At 41.1% G+C, this 18398-nt stretch overlaps 1 protein-coding gene across 1 annotated transcript; it reads left to right on the forward strand.

The window, feature by feature from the left end:
- Window positions 1–777: 777 nt before the first annotated feature.
- mrpl3 (mitochondrial ribosomal protein L3) lies at window positions 778–18020 on the forward strand. Its single transcript, XM_080443204.1, has 10 exons — window positions 778–998; window positions 2078–2265; window positions 3399–3490; window positions 7244–7342; window positions 11139–11238; window positions 12233–12293; window positions 13069–13180; window positions 15188–15265; window positions 15502–15579; window positions 17818–18020. Exons 1-10 carry the CDS (start codon window positions 916–918, stop codon window positions 17965–17967), a joined length of 1041 nt encoding a protein of 346 aa, XP_080299330.1. The 5' UTR covers window positions 778–915; the 3' UTR covers window positions 17968–18020.
- The last annotated feature ends 378 nt before the right edge of the window (window positions 18021–18398 follow it).

Consider the following 18398-nt stretch of genomic DNA (forward strand, 5'->3'; position numbering starts at 1 on the left):
TATGACCTTCGTCTGGCCTGCCACCCCATCATTAACTACCAGATGTTCGTCTATCTGGTGAGGTCCACCTGGATCCCTTGATAACCTTTCGTGAGATGGAGACGTGAGATTTATACTGCCACCCGTATAACGAAAAACTGTTGAATTACAATACAACGGTATGTTTGTACTCTGACTTATCAATGTATTAGTTACTGCAATAGTCTGGGCCAAATTATATTACTCTATTTTTCAAATGCTCCCAACATTGTTCTCTACCAAATAAATAAACTACAGATTGCTCGATTTATCCCTAGATTTTTTTTTTTTGACTTTGATTAAAAACATCAACCTATCACAAACAATTACCAGCTTCGTCCTGACATGTCTACAAAATAACATGCCAAATTTTGAATTTCTCAGAAGTCTCTGAATGACTCCCTACACAATTAATATCTCCTGCTTAAATCCCCCCTCAAAATATGTAGCCAATTAAATGTATCTTTATCTCTCTTGAAAAAAAACATCTTACTGTTAATACACATGTTATAAAATTTATTGTACTCAAGCATAAGCTTCTTTTTTTTGGTATTGTGAGACTAAACAAATAATTAACTACTTAAACCCCAGCCGATCGACAAGCGAAAGCTTTCCCCACAATAACAGAAAACAGAAAATACACTTGTACTGAGCCCTGAGGGACTCCGGTTACCCATAATGGGATTTGAGTGGTTAGGCGGAACCTTTGTCACTATCCTCCTTGCTAGCATCGGACGTATTTTCATGCCGTACCGGAAACGCTGTGACTGAGGAGGGTGACATTTCAGGACAAGCTGGAAGGCATGGGTCTCGTTTAAGACGTCAAAAAAAATCTTTATTCTTTACAGAAACGTTTTATTTATTTATTATACTTTAAGTGTGTACATAGACAACAGAATGGCGGCGTGGACGTGTCGAATGCTGCTTCAGCGAGGAGGAAGCCGTGTGTTTGCTACGAGACTGAGCCCTGCGTCTGAAAGGTATCTAGTCTAGTGCTAACATTCCCATAGTGCAGAGGGACGGCTGCGCTTTGATTTACTTCTAACAGAGTATTTCTACATTTCAGTATTGATATTTTTAGAAATGTGAGTTTTTTTCTCCCCACGACTGTCTGTCTAGTTAGCCTGATTATTATCCTGAAGCTGCGTGCGTGCAGTACACTCAGAGAGTGGGCGGGGTCTATGGTTTGGAACCAGGCTTGTTGCATGCATTGTTGTCCATGACAACCAAGTAGCCAATCACAACTTGACCGTCCCTCCAGGTAATGGGATGTAGACTCCAGTCAACTGGATGCTGCTAGGTCAACTACTGAAGCTAATTGTAGCATATTATACAGTAGATGCATGCAAGTTACATCATCTACTTTGTTAAATATAGTCTGTTTTTGTGTTTTGTTTGTTGGTAAATATTGACAGAAACCTCAATAGCTCAATTATTGAAGCATCTTAAAAAAAAACTGATTTGTATTTTTTTGTAACATACATTACATACAGTACACTATCACACACATTCATACACATATACCCTTGCACTTGCATTATTATCTAAAATAATAATAATAAGAATGATAAATAAATTATGTAAATATTAAATATATAACATTGTTTACAATTTCTTTACCATATGAAATATAGTTTTCAGTTTCCTTTTCTTTAATGGTCTCCATAGCATTCATGTATGTTTCCCAAAGCTGGACAAAATCGTTCTGTTTACCCCTAACTATGTATGTTCCAGACCGATACAGTTCATGAGTTCCCTGTGCCACATCCTTAATGTTTGGGCATCCGTTCAAAGTCCAAAGTCCAAGATTTGAGTCTGGTTTGCTGTTAGTATAAAGTTCTTTGGATATATTCCAAGAACACAGAGTTCAGCACTGTAGTTTTACACATTCTGACGGACACTTTATGACTTCATTCCAAAATATTTGCATCTTGGGACACTCCCACATACACATTATTGAAGCATCTAATAAGAATAGGACAGACATTTTGGGAAAGAAGGCTCATGATGCAGGATATCCATACGTACATTAAATTAATGGCATCTCTCTCTCTCTCAGTCCCGTGGCGGTGCTGGGTTGTGTTCGGACAGTCACGACAGTGTCAAAAACGTTTTTCGATGAACACCTCACAGAGGAGAACCAGGAGTACATGAGGAAAAGCATGGGTCAAGAATACAGACAACAGATAGCCTCCAAACTCAACCCCCTCAAAGACGAGCCCTGGCCGAGGCATGACTACGGTGAAGGTGGGTGTCATTGTGTGTTTGTGTGTGTGTGTTAACACATTGAGTGCCAGGTTTTTTTTTAAACAGGGTACAGTCAGTGCCTGGATTTTTAACCATTTTTTAACCTTTTTCAAGTAGTCGCAAAATATTTTCAGTGATCACCGTCCTCAGGGTGATCCCCTCATTACACACATAGAGGTCTCGTACAATCGGGGGGAAAAAATTATAAACATTCGGTAATCCGTTCCATAGTTGCAGCTAGTTGAAAATAGTCAAAAATACATAGTCAAAAAAAGAAAGTACACAGGAGCCGAGATACAGGCTTTTGAGGTAGGTCTAAGTGTGTGATAGCTCTGTAATGGTACTTCCAAGTTCTGAGCAAATGCAGTATCTGCTCTGTTCTAACAGCCCTGTGTCTGAACATGCATTTATTGCGTAAAAAAGACCACAAGCCACGCTAAATAAAAAATATTTTATTAGACTTAAAGTCTAATAAATGTATGTCTAATAAAACATTTAAATGGTCTTTAGAGTCATGGACTTCTCATTAACAAGAATGGTACATTTTAGAATTATATCGATAATCAGAAATCTTTTAAAAGCACTAAAAACGCAGAGAGGTACACACTAGACTAGTGATAATGGCCGACGTTGCTTCGGTGTTTATGTGCCCAGCATCAACAAGGAGATTAATGGCCTCTACCCTCACTAGAACATTTTCCTCAACACCAGCTTAATCTTTTCACGATGATGAATTGAGTACAGTGGACCACAACAAGATTACCCGCCTACAAAAACCTCCGTTAGGCTACTTTTTAGCATGGCTTGTGGAAGTTTTTACTTGACAAATACAGGGCGGGGAGGGTGATATTTGTCATCGCACGTAATACTACGGGGCTGGGGCGGCACCTGTCAGCAGGGAGTGTTGGTCGGGAGGAGTGCTAGGACGAAAGCTCTACGTCCTCCTGGTGGGGGCTCGTCACTGGCAGGTCAGTCAGTAGGATACAACCGAACCGCAGTGACAACACACAAATGTGTGTGTTGGGAGAAATCAATTGGCACAACGACTAAATTGGGGAGAAAAAGTGTGTGAGAGTCGAATGATTACTTGATTTAGTTATTAATAGAAGTTCTGTTGACCCTGTCCTCCTCAGGTAGCAGAAGAGTTGGGTTGTTAGCGGTGAAATTGGGAATGATTCCGGTGTGGACGAAAGAAGGGGAGAGACATGCAGTGACCATGTTACAGGTAACACACTCACGCATACACTAATCCAAACATTGTATGTTTTTTGTAATCGTATGCGTTCTATGGAGCATGAGTCTGCAATAAAGACATTCATTCATTCATTTATACATACAGTATTTCTACTCCTGCATAGTGTGTGACTAAATGTGATTTAGTAAGGTTGGACTAAAGTATTGGCTATATATGGACATCAAAAGGTGCAATAATTTCTATAATGTCAAACTTTATTTTCCTGGCCAGGTTTGACACATGTAAAGAAAAAGCATCCACCTTATTTTTTTAGGAATTTCAATTAATAGAAAACAAAGGCTTGACTTTGCAGTGCAGTGAAGAAGCAAGTTGGCGTCCAAACGGAAATAACTAACGGGTCATAGCAACAGTCATTAAATTGGATTGTTTCGAGACGTGTTTTATAAAATATTGAGCTGGTTTGAGTCTGACCCGTAGCCTTTCATTCTTCATTATGAGTTTGCCGTTGTAGCGTGACGGCCGATAGCCTCCTCAGAGCAAGGTCTGATGGAGTGGGATTTAGTCTTTTACTTCACACAATCGAATGCTGCTCAAAGCTTGATGGCCATTGGCTAACTGACGGGCAGTGTGATAGAATGTATGACCTTTCTTTGCATTGTCAAGAAGGAACGAGTCGGGAGAAGGAATAATAATGTGATCAAAGTCAGATAAAAAAAATAGAAGTCTGCACATTGTGACTTTGCAAAAGCTTCCAGTCAAGGCTTTATTGTAGATAAACGTTTCGACACAGTCTTCTTTAGAATGAGGCTTAGGACAAACACACCACTCCTAGTCAGTGCTGTGCTGCAATGATCACACAGGTGCAGTCAGTGTGCTCCGAGTGTCGGTTGACTTACTCAAGTTCAAAATAGCCTATGTAGTAAGACTGAACTATTTATATATAATTATACAACATCAAGAATACAAATAATGTAAAAATGCAGAATGCAATAAGTATACAAAAAAAAAATCACACCCAGTGTGAAGTGGGCGGTGTGGTCACAGTGGTCATCACAGTGATGGAAGTTCACTTAAAGAAAAGTAATATTTCTGAAGTGGGTGGTGCTATTTATTAACAATAAACAATAAATAAACAATGGTTGGTCCACAATGGGTGATTCACATAAAAAAAAACATATGTTTTTTTTAAGTGCATGGTCCTATTTGTAGGGCTATGCACATGTGTCATGTGTTTCACTAGCCAATCACAGTCCTGAATAGAGTCAGCCAATAAAGTCAGCCAATCATATTACAGCTAGCATTGAATGTGTAGGGGTTAGGGGTGTACAATGGTGGCCAATCACGGTGCAGGGTTAGGGGGGTACAATGGTGGCCAGTGATTTGCATTGAATGTGTAGGGGTTAGGGGTGTAGGGGGGTACAATGGTGGCCAATCACAGTGCAGTGAATGTCCATGTCCAAACCTCACATAGGGGCGGTTGCACCGCCCAAAAACAACAACATTTGTATACAAAACCATAGATGGTGGTCAATACTACACTGAAGTGAACAATATAAACAGGGACCATATCATACCATAACACAGGCCTACACTTATTTTAAGATAGGCTAAAACCAAGAACCACATTGGATGTGATACAGTCAAGTCAGGGGGAGACTACCAATCTGAAACACAGGCAAAGGAAGATCCATTAGTAGAAAAAGGTACACGTAGAATGACAGGTTACAGGAACGGTCTGATATCAAGGGCTTCATATAGGCCCTTATTGTTATTACAGTGTCTAATGTAGAGATCCAAAATGCCTCTCTCCTGAGTAGTAGTGTGTTGATGTCACCTTTGACCTGTTCAATGCCAATATACTTTAATGAAGAAATACAATGTTTGGCTTCTGCAAAAATTGCACCACTTGCCGCACCCAAGCCGTGCTACTCATTCGCTGAGTTGGTGGTACAGAATGTACTTTAAAGGAGTCATCTGTACTACAGATTCTGCGTGTACGTTTGAATTGACCAATGGGTAAACCATCCTTAGTAGGATGATAGCTCTCAGCATGAAGTAGAGAATTACGGTCTGTGGGTTTTCTATATAGCTCTGTGCTCAGATGGTCATCCACCTTTTTAAGATTAAAATGTCTAGAAAGTTCATTTGGTGAGTAAGATGTCATAGTGAAATTCAATATCATAGACATTCTTTTTCTGAGCTAACCTTGGGTTAATATACTATTCGTGAAATTAATCAGGACTCAGAACCAAAAAAGAAACATTTCTTTGATTGCCTAGTAAGAGGTTCAAAAAAGATATTTTTGGGGACACGACACAATTGAAAACGGCTAACGCAGGAGAGGCAGTGCTTATGATGAGAAAAACAAAAGTAAGATGTTTGCTTTTGGCAATTTGTACGTATAAGAAGGGAGGAGGAATAGTATTGGTAGTGGTACTGTTGAAGTTAACAATTCAGCTGCTCTTCACAGATGATGGGCAAGTAGTAATACGAATAATAGTTCAATACGGTGACTGTCCAGCTCACGTGTATTGGAAGTCCATGGTGTCAGTAAAAGAAAAACAGCATCCGAGACACACTGATTAAAATGAAAATCCTTTATTCAAACTGGGACACAGATGCGTTTCGACTCAAGGAGGCATAATTTAACCCAGATGGACGGAACATAGTGTCCCTGTTTGAATAAAGGAGTGACTTGGATGCTGTTTTTGACTGTCTGCCACCCTATATACACCATGGATTTGCAAGAGAGCTGGACAAACAGTGTCTTTTTTATAATTAACCACTTCAGCCCTAGCGTTCCTATTCTGGGCTTGTCATAGTAGGCATAGTAGTAAGATGGTTGGTGTAGAGGGAAAATTGGAGGGGGCCAAGGATAGACCCATGGGGGGCAGCGAGTCAATGAAGAGTTTGCTCAGAATGACGTTCCAGGGTTAATGGGGTCAGTAATTACTGGCTATATTATCAGACCCCCCCCCCCCCCCCAAAAAAAAGAAAATACAATTTACAATTTAAAATGTACACTTGAGGCATTTAGCAGACACACTTAACACATTGACTGCCAGAATTATTTCATAATTTTTTAGCCAGTGCCAGAGTTTTTCATTGGAAAAAAAAAAGTACTCAGGAGCCGAAATACAGCATTTTTAAGTTTTAAGTTAACAAGGAAGTGGATAGGAGTCTAGATCTTCAACTAATCATATCTCCTTGGTCTTTGGGTGAAATTGGAAAAAAAAACAACAACATTCTTTTTTTTTCACTTCACGTAGATCTACGCGATTGGCACGTGGCGGCTTTAAAGCGGTTCGCGTAGATCTACGTGATTGGCAGTCAATGTGTTAATCCAGAGCGATTTACAGTAATCAAGGTAAACACAAGGTAATACATCAAATGCATAGAGACATAGTGCCTCAGTAATCTAGGATCATAGGTAAACCAAGAACCTCAGAATCATCAGTCTAAACATAATTATATTAAAAAATATATAATCTGTACATTGAAACTATACAAACCATAGGATGCCAGGTCTACAAATGAACCTGGCATCTGTCTAAATACAAACATGCTATCTAGATTACATTTGAACCTTTGCACAAGACTGCATGGTTGTCAAGGCTAGGTCAAGTGCTACGGTCTGAAGAGGTGAGTCTTCAGGTTATGGCGGAAAATTGGGAGTGAGTGCAGTTCTAACTGCCATGGGGAGTTTGTTCCACAGTTTGGGAGCCAATTTAAGCACTGCTTGCAGTTTAAACCAGATTTTTCCTCCTGTGCTTCTCCTTCCAGGTGCAGGACTGCCATGTATTGAAGTGTCTGTCCAAAGACGAATACGATGGCCACACTAGTGCCTTACTCGTGGGAGCAAAAAACGTATCGCCTTTCCAAGTAAGAACACCCCGCATGGCTGCAGTGAAACTGGCTGAGACGACACATTGAGTGATTCTTTTTTTTTGTTGAAAACATTAATCCCCCAGGTATCATATTTAAGATTTGTGCCTTTAATTGTGGTCCAATTTCTCAGGCCTGATTCAGCAAGGACCAACCCTTACTGATCTTTATAGAGATTTTAGACTGGCACTGTAGAAGGGATAGTTACATATCGACCCTTACCAAAACAACTTTGATTTCCCATTCTTTCTCAATGGCAGTGCTTTCATTTTGAGGGCGTGATTATAGGTCCTATATAATTATAGGTCCTGTGTGTCCTGTATGCTTTTAGTGTAGACTAAAAGATAATACTGAAAGGCAGGGGTCATCACATTTTTTTGAAATGATGGGACCAAATAAAGCGATGAGGAATTAAAAGTGGAGACGGAGAAAACGGCAGCAGAACATCTGCTAGTTTGAGGCGCAGTACAAGTGGCTAATGTAGCAAATCATCCATCCCTTTGTGGTTCGGTAAATATTTGCTTTGAATAGCACTTTATTTGAATAGCTGAAGTATAAAATAGGGCTTAAGTGCTTAATGTATTGTATGCTCAGTAATAATCTACATCTACAAAGTAACTAGTAACTGAAGCTGTCAAATAATTGTAGTGGATTAAAAAGTATAATATTTGCCTCTGAGATGTAGTGGAGTAGAAGCATAAAGTATTGAAAATTGGAAATCCTCAAGTAATGTAAAAGTACCTCAAAATGTTACTAAATGTACTTACCTATTTTCCGCACTATAAGGCGCACCGTCAGTGCGCCTTATAGTGCGGATGCGCCTTATAATCCGATGCGCCTTATATATGTATCAATATTGGTTCCCTTGGTTTCCGCACTATAAGCCGCACCGTCAGTGCGCCTTATAGTGCGGATGCGCCTTATAATGCGGTGCGCCCTATATATGAAAATAATACATTTATTGAAGGTGCGCCTTATACTCAGATGCGCCTTATAGTGCGGAAAATACGGTAGTTACTTTCCACCACTGGACATAATCTCAGGTGGAAATGGCATTTCTTGACAATTGCATAGTGTTGGCGAAGGCATGCATTCGTTAATGATGTTGGGAAATCATGTTAAAAAGGGGCAGGGCCAAGACCTCATGAATCGCTACTCATAATTCTAATTAACTCTAAATGGACTTTGTACCTTCTGCGATTCATGGGATCTGGAAACGAGGCTAGTACATTTGTGTTCCATGGATCATTTTTTAATCAGTACCTGTCCCCCAAAGTGTATTTCAATTAAATTGATATCCTGAACTAATTCAGTACATGAGAAGTCATTTCAACAGAATGAAGTGGGTCCAACTTTAGCCCTCTCTGTCTGTGTGTCGGGTGGCATTTCTCCCCTTCGCCTGTGAATATTTCTGACACTGCCTCAGGCATCATGGAATTCTGTTCCAACTGACTGATCGCTATTCATACATTGACGTTGGTTCTGCTCAATTACGGCAGAAATCATAATTGTGATTTGTTTTTGATTACTCATTGATTGGAAACGGCATGCACTTTACTTTATTTGTTTATTTAGACGGGACACTGCATATTAATGAACAATACATATAATTGTAAATTGTAAGTGTAAACACAAAAAAATCTAAATAACAAGCAGACAATAGTAATGTAATTACATAACATTACACGGGGAAAACAAAAAGGTGCAAAGTAAATCTACTAAAACTAATTTTGACTTGGCTCAAGAAAATAGCGGTATTTTAGAGGGTATTTTTTGTATACTAAAGTGAGTTGTGTATGAAGTGCAGTATTACTTTCAAGTAGTGCAGGATACGTTGTCAAATAAAGTGCAGGATTGATTATTAATGGGACCTTAACTTTTTCCCCCTCCTTTATTGTTTGGTCATAGACTAGTTGGTACAGTATCTGAATTAGAGATGATTAAACAAGTTTGTCGTATTACGTTGTGGTGCAGACACACACACCACCCTGTAATAAATCATCCACTCCACAGTATATTTGTTGTTGTTGTTCCCCGTATGACTCCTCGAAACCAAAGTGTTTCCAAACAGTTGAAGTGGTTTTACCTTTCCTGTTGACCATCAAAGGCTCTCTTTCCCTCATCTTGGCTCGAGCTGAACTAAACAGATTGAGTTTGGGCTTTTTTTAGGGAGCGTAGAGAAAGCACAGTGCTGTGAAGGAAAGGAGGTGAGATGAATTCATAACACAAGGCAACTAGAGCAGTTTTTTCCCCCCAAACTGGGGGTCCACAAATGATTTTGGTCCCGGGGTCTTGGGGAAGGTCTGGGGACTTGTTTCCATTGTGGTCCTCTGTATTCAATTCATCAACATAGCATTAAAAAAAATTACACAATAATACATGCCATCAACAAATACAAAACACTATATGCACAAAGGAGAAAAAGGGAAAAAATGGCGGCAGTGAATGATGCCTCCTTTCTATGGGAATTTGCATTTACCTCTCCTTGTGGCACTGCCCCTTTGGCTATCTTAAATACCAATCCCATTTTAATCTGCCGTCTTCTACCCTGAGCCATCCTGGACTAGAAAAGTGTGTGATGTAAGAGTCCCTATCCACATGTCCACAAGGTGTGGTTTAAATCCTCAGAAAAATCATCTCTGCTGTTCAATAAATGAACAGAGATGATTACTCCCCCACAAAACGCTCTATATTTCCCCCATTTTTTTTGCCCTCAAAATTGTTATCCCGTCCTGAAAATAAATGTCCAATAAAGAGCTAGAGAGACATGGAGACTCCTGTTACTGAACAAACACTCTGTAGCAACGAGTACTCTCAGAATATAGAGCTATTTAACACTTATTTTAATCAAAGAAAATCACTTACAGTACCATACCTTTTTAATGCTTTGGAGATATGCGGAGCACAGGATCTTCACGGGTAGGCTTCAAAAACATGACATTTACGGGGAGTGGGACTTTTAATCTATTTGCTTCTGTCGGCAGATTTAGACACTGCTTGATGGGGCCCCATGTGAACGATTCACTGGGCTGGCATACAGCGTCCCGGCCCTTTAATTAGAGGGACTGACTGTCTCAGTGAGAGAAATCACTAACAGGGTGACTTTCAGAGCTGCCAGAGAGAGAGAGAGAGGTAGAGAGACAGACAGACACAGCTGAGAGAGAGAGTTTACTGGAGGGAATGAGATGAGAATGAGATATATGAATGTGTGTGTGTGTGTGTGTGTGTCTCCTCACAGTCGTAGCAGGTCGACACAGTTCATTTTAACCCATTAAAACCGGGGAAGCATCTGTGTCATTTTAGATTTTTGCTATACAGTATATAGCAACATCAGTTTTTTTTAAATAAAATCTTAGGATTTAGAACAGTGGTTCTCAAAAATAGCAGATCTACAAGCTCACAGCGCGTCACTTCATGCCGTGATGCGAGCTTGTACATCTGCTATTTTTTGAAAAATCTCGAATAATTTATAATTCCTTAACACAAATCTTATCTTCTCGGGGTCCCTGGCACACAACATTTTCAGATGGGGGTTCTGCGGCCAAATACATCCTTGGCACGAAAAAGTTTGAAGAACCACTGACTTAGAAGGCGTTTGTAGAATCGGCCTCGGGTCTTAATGGGTTAAATGCCAGAATCCCAACTGCTGTTCACTTTACTGATTGTTTCTACTGTCTCTCTCAATCCCCTCAATCTCTCTCCTCTATCTGTCACTTAATTCTTCCTCCATCCATCTGTCTCTCTCTATCTCTGTCTCTCTCTCTATCCATCTGCCTCTCTCTCTCTCTCACAGAGGACTGACGACAGTATGGAGATGTTTAGGATGGCGGGAGTTGGTCCGAAACAGAAAGTCTCCACGTTCAAAGTGTCGGACGACGCCATCATCAAACCAGGTTCACAAGCTTACAACAATGCATGCATGCGTTTTGGTCTGCGTTGCAGAAAATCTATTTGAAGAAGACCTTTCCAGGTCAAAACGTTGGTACTTGGTACTCGATAAATTATCCTGCGTCGTGGCTATGAGTGTGTGCGCGTGGCCTTTTCTTCACTTTTAGACTACTTTAGGTCAGCAGCACCTCATCAATACTGGTGTAAGCCCTTCTCCTGATTGTTTGCCAGAAAATCTATTTGGACCATGTTTAGAGAGTTTGCCGTTACTGCGTGGAATCGCCTTTTTGTTATGACTACTTGGACAACATTGTGTGGTTTAACCACTTTCAACTTGAGATCCCTATATTGGTTACGTCATTATGTATAGCACTAAGTGCTAATTTTCAGCACTTTGTCCACAGGAGGCTTTTCTAAATAGAATAACGCTAATTTAAAAAACAATCAAGTGCAAGGAATTAAACATAATTATAATCTAAATTAGACCCACCCAAATACATTAGCTGTGAAACAAAAGCAACATAAGCATTCCAATAGGCAGTCAGAATCTATTCATGTGAGCACCGTTGATTTGGTTTTTAACCGTAATTTAAGTTCTCCGTTAAGCTGCGGTATGTAACTTTACTCTTCTACCCCGGATTTAAGCCCGGTTTCCCGTGCAAGTGCTGAAACTTTTACCATTGAGCTAATAGTCTTCCTGCTTGTTCAGGGGATAAATTGAATCTTGACCATCAGGTCAAGATTCATGTCAGATCCTGTGTCCAGGGGAGACATGACCTTTGACACGGATCTAAATGTCTCAGTATAGAAGAGCAGGGAGACCAAATACAACCACCCCAATTGTAGAAGTTATATTGTATTAACATACTTTACTATACAGATTGGACAAAATGTAATTTTATTAATTAAAAAAAAGTTACATAGTGCCGCTTTAATCACATTGCCATCAGTCTCTAGTTTGTAACCTTAAGTGATTAACCTTGTTCATTGTGTTTCCAGGCACTCCTCTCTACGCAGCACATTTCCGTCCGGGACAGTTTGTTGACATCACGGCCAAAACGTAAGCTCCGCTGTGTGAGCCCTGTTCTCCTCACCTTAACCCATTTAAGACCTGGAACGCATCTGTGTCATTTTAGATTTTTTTGCTACAACCATTGTTTTGTACTTTGGGCAATTCAATAGCAGATATACAAGCTCATAGCGCGGCACCGAGTGCAGCGCTACAAGCTTGTAGATCTTTATTTTTATCTTGAACATATGTGCAAATCTTTGAATACATATATTTTTTGAAACATTTTTGGAGATCCCTGGAACAACATATTTTACAAATGTAACATATTTTACAAATGACTGATTTCAGTCATTTTAGATTCCATAGAAGCCAGCATGTCTTCAATGGAAGCATGTCGCGCAGCGAAAATAGCCAATCTACAAGCTCGAGCTTTTAGATGGTCTATTTTATTATTTTATGATTAGAGAATTTGAAGTGGTCAAACTAGCAATATGTTCAGAAGCATCTTCCATAAAAACCTACTGGTCTCAAGATATTACATAGAAATGCAAAGGCTAAAGCCTTAATCTGTGATTTCTTCTCCTGGTTGGCAGTATGTAGAACAGCAGGAACAATAAAACAAAAACATCATAATTTTACATATTGTGCTATGAAAGGGTGCTAGTGTGTTGGGGGGGGCGCATTTCACAAATGGCACATTTAGGACTTGGCCATACAACATTTTCAGTCGTGAGATATTGTTTTGCTTTAATCCATGAACAAGAAAGGACACTTCACGTAACGTGTGTGTGTGTGTGTGTTGTGTGTGTGTGTGTGTGTGTAGGATCGGTAAGGGCTTCCAAGGCGTAATGAAGCGCTATCATTTCAAAGGGCAACCGGCGTCCCACGGTTCAACCAAGACACATCGCAGACCTGGAGCCTCGGGACCCGGAGGGGTGAGTAGTAACACACACAGACACAGACACACACACACACACACACACACACACACACACACACACACACACACACACACACAGAGGAGACTGTTTATGTATGGAAGTGAGGAGCATGAATGCAATCAGCAGGGTTTCACTGCTATCTGACCACTACTAGCCTAATGGTGACACTAAAGGAAAGAACCACCTTGGGTTTGTCAGAAAATTCCAAACCTTTCATTTTTCCTTAGTGTTCATCCTTGGTGAGCATGTTAACCACTTAAACCCTATATACTTCATTGACCAGGGTGTCCAGGGGTCTATAGCAGATACAGTGATAATTTCGACCTTTTTCATCCCACAGGGGATGAAATAAAAATACGTTAACATGGTACTCAGTTCTTGAGTAAATGTACTTAGTTACTTTACACCCCTGTATTGGTTATAATATTACAAACTGTAATGTAATGCCCAATGTATGACAAAGTTGTGATTACAAAGACACCCAAAAGTCGCTGTATTTACAGTATGTGTTGGAAGCAGGCGGTAGACTAGCCTGCTTCCATATAAGAGAGACCCCAGAGCGGCACGGAACACGATTATGAATACCAAGGACAGATTTGCAAAGTTCTTAGTTACACAATTTAACACACAGTAGTAACACACACAGACACAGACACACACACACACACACACACACACACACACACACACACACACACACACACACACACAGAGGAGACTGTTTATGTATGGAAGTGAGGAGCATGAATGCAATCAGCAGGGTTTCACTGCTATCTGACCACTACTAGCCTAATGGTGACACTAAAGGAAAGAACCACCTTGGGTTTGTCAGAAAATTCCAAACCTTTCATTTTTCCTTAGTGTTCATCCTTGGTGAGCATGTTAACCACTTAAACCCTATATACTTCATTGACCAGGGTGTCCAGGGGTCTATAGCAGATACAGTGATAATTTCGACCTTTTTCATCCCACAGGGGATGAAATAAAAATACGTTAACATGGTACTCAGTTCTTGAGTAAATGTACTTAGTTACTTTACACCCCTGTATTGGTTATAATATTACAAACTGTAATGTAATGCCCAATGTATGACAAAGTTGTGATTACAAAGACACCCAAAAGTCGCTGTATTTACAGTATGTGTTGGAAGCAGGCGGTAGACTAGCCTGCTTCCATATAAGAGAGACCCCAGAGCGGCACGGAACACGATTATGAATACCAAGGACAGATTTGCAAAGTTCTTAGTTACACAATTTAGGCATTTGGCAGTCTTATCATGAAGCAGCTTACAAAGTGCAAGAGAGAGAGAGAGAAGAATTCCCAATTGATAATACGCTTAATGCCAATTTTATGCATAAATATTGGGGGTTATATTGGGCAAATTACAAACTTGCAGTTATTGCACGAAGGGAATTGCTTGAACTTATGTATTACGTGTTGCTAGAGGCACTGCCTATTGCATTCTCATGCAGCACACAGCCACCGAAGACAGAAATAAACTGTGCAAAGTTGGTTTCAGCCTTCATCAGAATCTGATGAATGAAGGGAAGCCGCCTGGGAACAAAAGTCGTCTGTTGTAGTTGAACTGACAGGGTTTGACCTTGATGATTTATTCTCTCCTTTGGTCTGACACCGCACCTACGCACGTGCACACGCACACACACCAATTCAGCAAAGATCTGAAATCGCTTCTCTTATCCACCAAATACTTTGGTCTACCTAATTATCATGGGTCCACTCAATATTTTCCCCTGAGGTTTCCTTGGTATATTGTAATGTCCATATTCATTTTTTAAAAATCTGTATGACTGTCTATTAATGTTTTATCTGTAATAGATGTGTATATTTCACACTGATGTAATTTTATCCTACAATTATTAACGTACAAAGAATCCCGGAGAATGAGAGTCATGGCCTGTTATTGTCCCTTATTTGGCACAGGTTTTGGTGTGTTGTGTGCATACTGTACATTAATGTTGGGTCCTAATCTTCCATGTCTAGGATCCAGCAAAAGTCTGGAAAGGAAAGAAGATGCCTGGCCAGATGGGCAACATCTACAGGACAGAATTTGGCCTCAAGGTACACACACACACACACACACACACACACACACACACACACACACACACACACACACACACACGTGTGCATGTGGACATACACTGAACACGGTTTTGATCTTGTGTGTCCTTGATGGTAATTTCAACTCATTCGCAATCATCTGCCACCTCTCCTGTGTAATTTCTGCCCCCTCCCACTTATTTCTCTCTCGCCCTCTCTCTCTCTCACGGTCTCTCTCTCCCTCCCTCTCTCAGGTATGGAGGATCAACACCAAGTTAAATGTAATCTATGTCAACGGCTCTGTTCCTGGATGGAAGAACTGCTTAGTGAAGGTAAGACCAGCATGCGTATGTCTGCCTACACACACACACACACACACACACACACACACACACACACACACACACACACACACACACACACACACACACACACACACACACACACACACACACACACACACACACACACACACACACACACACACACACACACACACACACACACACACACACACACAGTGTCTGAGGCCTAAGGTGAAGCACTTTCAGAACGTTTAGTGTTTACAGGTCACCTTGAACCTGTAAAACACACACACACACACACACACACACACACACACACACACACACACAGCTGATACAGCAGAGCATCAATGAAGATGGATCACGCTGCCCTGAAGGCGTGTGTGTGTTTGTACTTTAATGATGTTAGTTATATATCCAGAGCATCCATCACCGTACTCAGCATGTTTTGCTTGCTAGATTGTGTGTGTGTGTGTGGGTGGTGAGTCTCCTTCTACTTATTAACACAGACAGGCGATAATGAATACAAATGTATGTCATGTTTCACCCTGCTCAGCTCATTTTCTCTTGCATGCATGCGCACAGACGCACACACACACACACACGCGTGCGCACACACTCACACGCATGCCCGCGCACACACACAGAGTTCAGAAATATTCCTCCGGCTGGCCTAAATACAATTTAGTAATACATCGTCACAGTTGGGCAGAAACCTGATTTGACCTTTTCCGGGTGTTTTTTTCCATAAAATGAATACCCTACTTTATACTTCATAATATGACAAGGTTGAGCAAAAGTAGCAAAAATAGTCAGTCTACAAGCTCACAAAGATTTGAAAATCTTTGAAGATTAAAATGATTATTCTTTACCTACAATGACATGCCGAAAATAGAGACGGCAGTTTTGAAAGTGGTTATTATGTCTGTCTGTGAGTTTTATTAATATTCAACCAATGAAAAGTGTTAACAAGAGCTTGTGACTAAATAATAACTACAGTACCGTGGATCCATTGAAACAGAGGTTATTTTTTCAAGTTTCGGAAAAATAACAGTTTTGGAGGTACAAGGATTCCACCCGACAGCGACCATATCGTTGCTGTCGGGCAGAAACCTCTTAACTCCATATTTTAACGTTTTTTCCCCCCATAAATTAATGCCCTACTTGATCATACTACAGCGTAACACAAAAATATCAAAAGTACTTGTGTGTGTGTTTTACAGGGGCAAGGTGACTTGTCCCTGTAAACACTATTTTTTGACATCCTCATAAGTATAATAAGAAGCGTGCGCGTGGCTGCGTGCGTGCTAAATATTTCTCTGTTTCAGCTGTCATAGTAGACAGTTTGGCTGTGTGGAGGAGAAGGTGCTATATGCACCCTTAGCTGCCCATGAACTGTCTAACCCCGGTACATTTGTTTCCCTGTACATCCTCCTATAACTCACCAAGCCTCTGTGCCTCTGTAGCTCGCTCTCTCTCTCTGTGCTGGGCAAAAAAACGCCCGTTTCTCCTCAGTGCCTGGAGTAATTCATCTGCATTTGCACACAGCCATTGACCATTACCATGTGCACGGAACCCGAAGCCCGTTTTTCGCTTTCCCCAAATGTCAGCTCTTTATTATCGATTTCATGTAAAAGAATGTCGCCAGGGTTCCGGCTCAGTCGCCATGGTTACGGCTTTCCAGCTGTGGGATGGCCTTCCGACCTACGGGACGAATGATCAAACTGTGCACATGCAGTGTGGGGGGTGGGGTGGGGGTGGTGGGGTTCGCGTGTGTTCACTGTGGGTCCAGGACGCCGTGACGGAACGCTCGCAATTCTGCGTTTTAAGACATGGACGGCGCTTTGGATATCATCTTCACCACTATGAGGTACACCACTACCATGCAACTTCCCAAAGAAAACATTAATAACCACGTTCACGTCTTCAGATTAAACTACAACGGGGTTGCCAGGTTTCGCGAGAGCAACAAGCAACCACGTCTATGAAAAAAAGGCGTGCGGGTCCGCCGTGCACACTAACAAAACATTATTACGGTTGTGTGTGTGTGTGCACTGTGGGTGCGGGCAGTGTGTGTTCACGTGTGTGAGTGTGTTCACGACGCCACGGGACGCGCGCGCATGCAGGTTTCACTAAGCATATAGCCTACTGTGTATAACCCCACATTTGCAAATACTTTTGACTGCGCACTTCACCGGGTATAGACTAGTTAATATTAATTTGTGGAATCAAATAAATAATTAAAATGTGTGTGTGTTCTTCCAGGTGAGGGACACTGTCCTACCAACTAGGAAACCTGCTCTGGTCGAGCCTCCATTCCCCACCTACTTCACTGAGGAAGGGGAGATGCTCGACGAAGATCTGTATGACGAAGATCTGTTTGTGCACACAGATCCCTCGCTCTCACTGGACTAATACACACACACACACACAGTCCGTAATCTATGAATAAATACTCATTCTCTGTATTCCCTTGAGTCCCCCTCATTATTGAGTCCCCCTGTTTGTGCGTGTGTGCGTGCATGCGCGCGTGTGTGTGTGTGTGTGTGTGTGTGTGTGTGCACGGTGACAGCTGATGGAGGCATCTCGGTGATCAAAACCGTCGCTGAGGTCCCTTCATCCTTGAAACCATGGTAACCACAGGAGTCACGGGAGGATCCCCCCCGAGCTCTCGAAAATAATAAAATGAAACGGAATAATAGAGAGAGAGCGAGAGAGAGAGAGAGATACAATAGAGGTGTTCTGTTATGCACAGTACACTGTAAAAACCCTTAGTGTTAATTTGTCCCCATTCGGACACTCGCAAGAGTTAACAACGGGAGGATTTTGCAGTGTACAGTATCGAC

The sequence above is a fragment of the Gymnoscopelus braueri genome (genome assembly GCF_963280865.1).
Source record: "Gymnoscopelus braueri genome assembly, chromosome: 11".
Classification (NCBI taxonomy): domain Eukaryota; kingdom Metazoa; phylum Chordata; class Actinopteri; order Myctophiformes; family Myctophidae; genus Gymnoscopelus; species Gymnoscopelus braueri.

What these genes read in the sequence shown, in the direction of transcription:
- mrpl3 (XM_080443204.1), top strand. Translation starts at nt 916, where the DNA reads ATGGCGGCGTGGACGTGTCGAATGCTGCTTCAGCGAGGAGGAAGCCGT. An exon ending in GAGGCATGACTACGGTGAAG is followed by an intron (nt 2,266 to 3,398) that starts GTGGGTGTCATT and finishes TGTCCTCCTCAG; the next exon opens with GTAGCAGAAGAGTTGGGTTG. An exon ending in GGACAGAATTTGGCCTCAAG is followed by an intron (nt 15,266 to 15,501) that starts GTACACACACAC and finishes TCCCTCTCTCAG; the next exon opens with GTATGGAGGATCAACACCAA.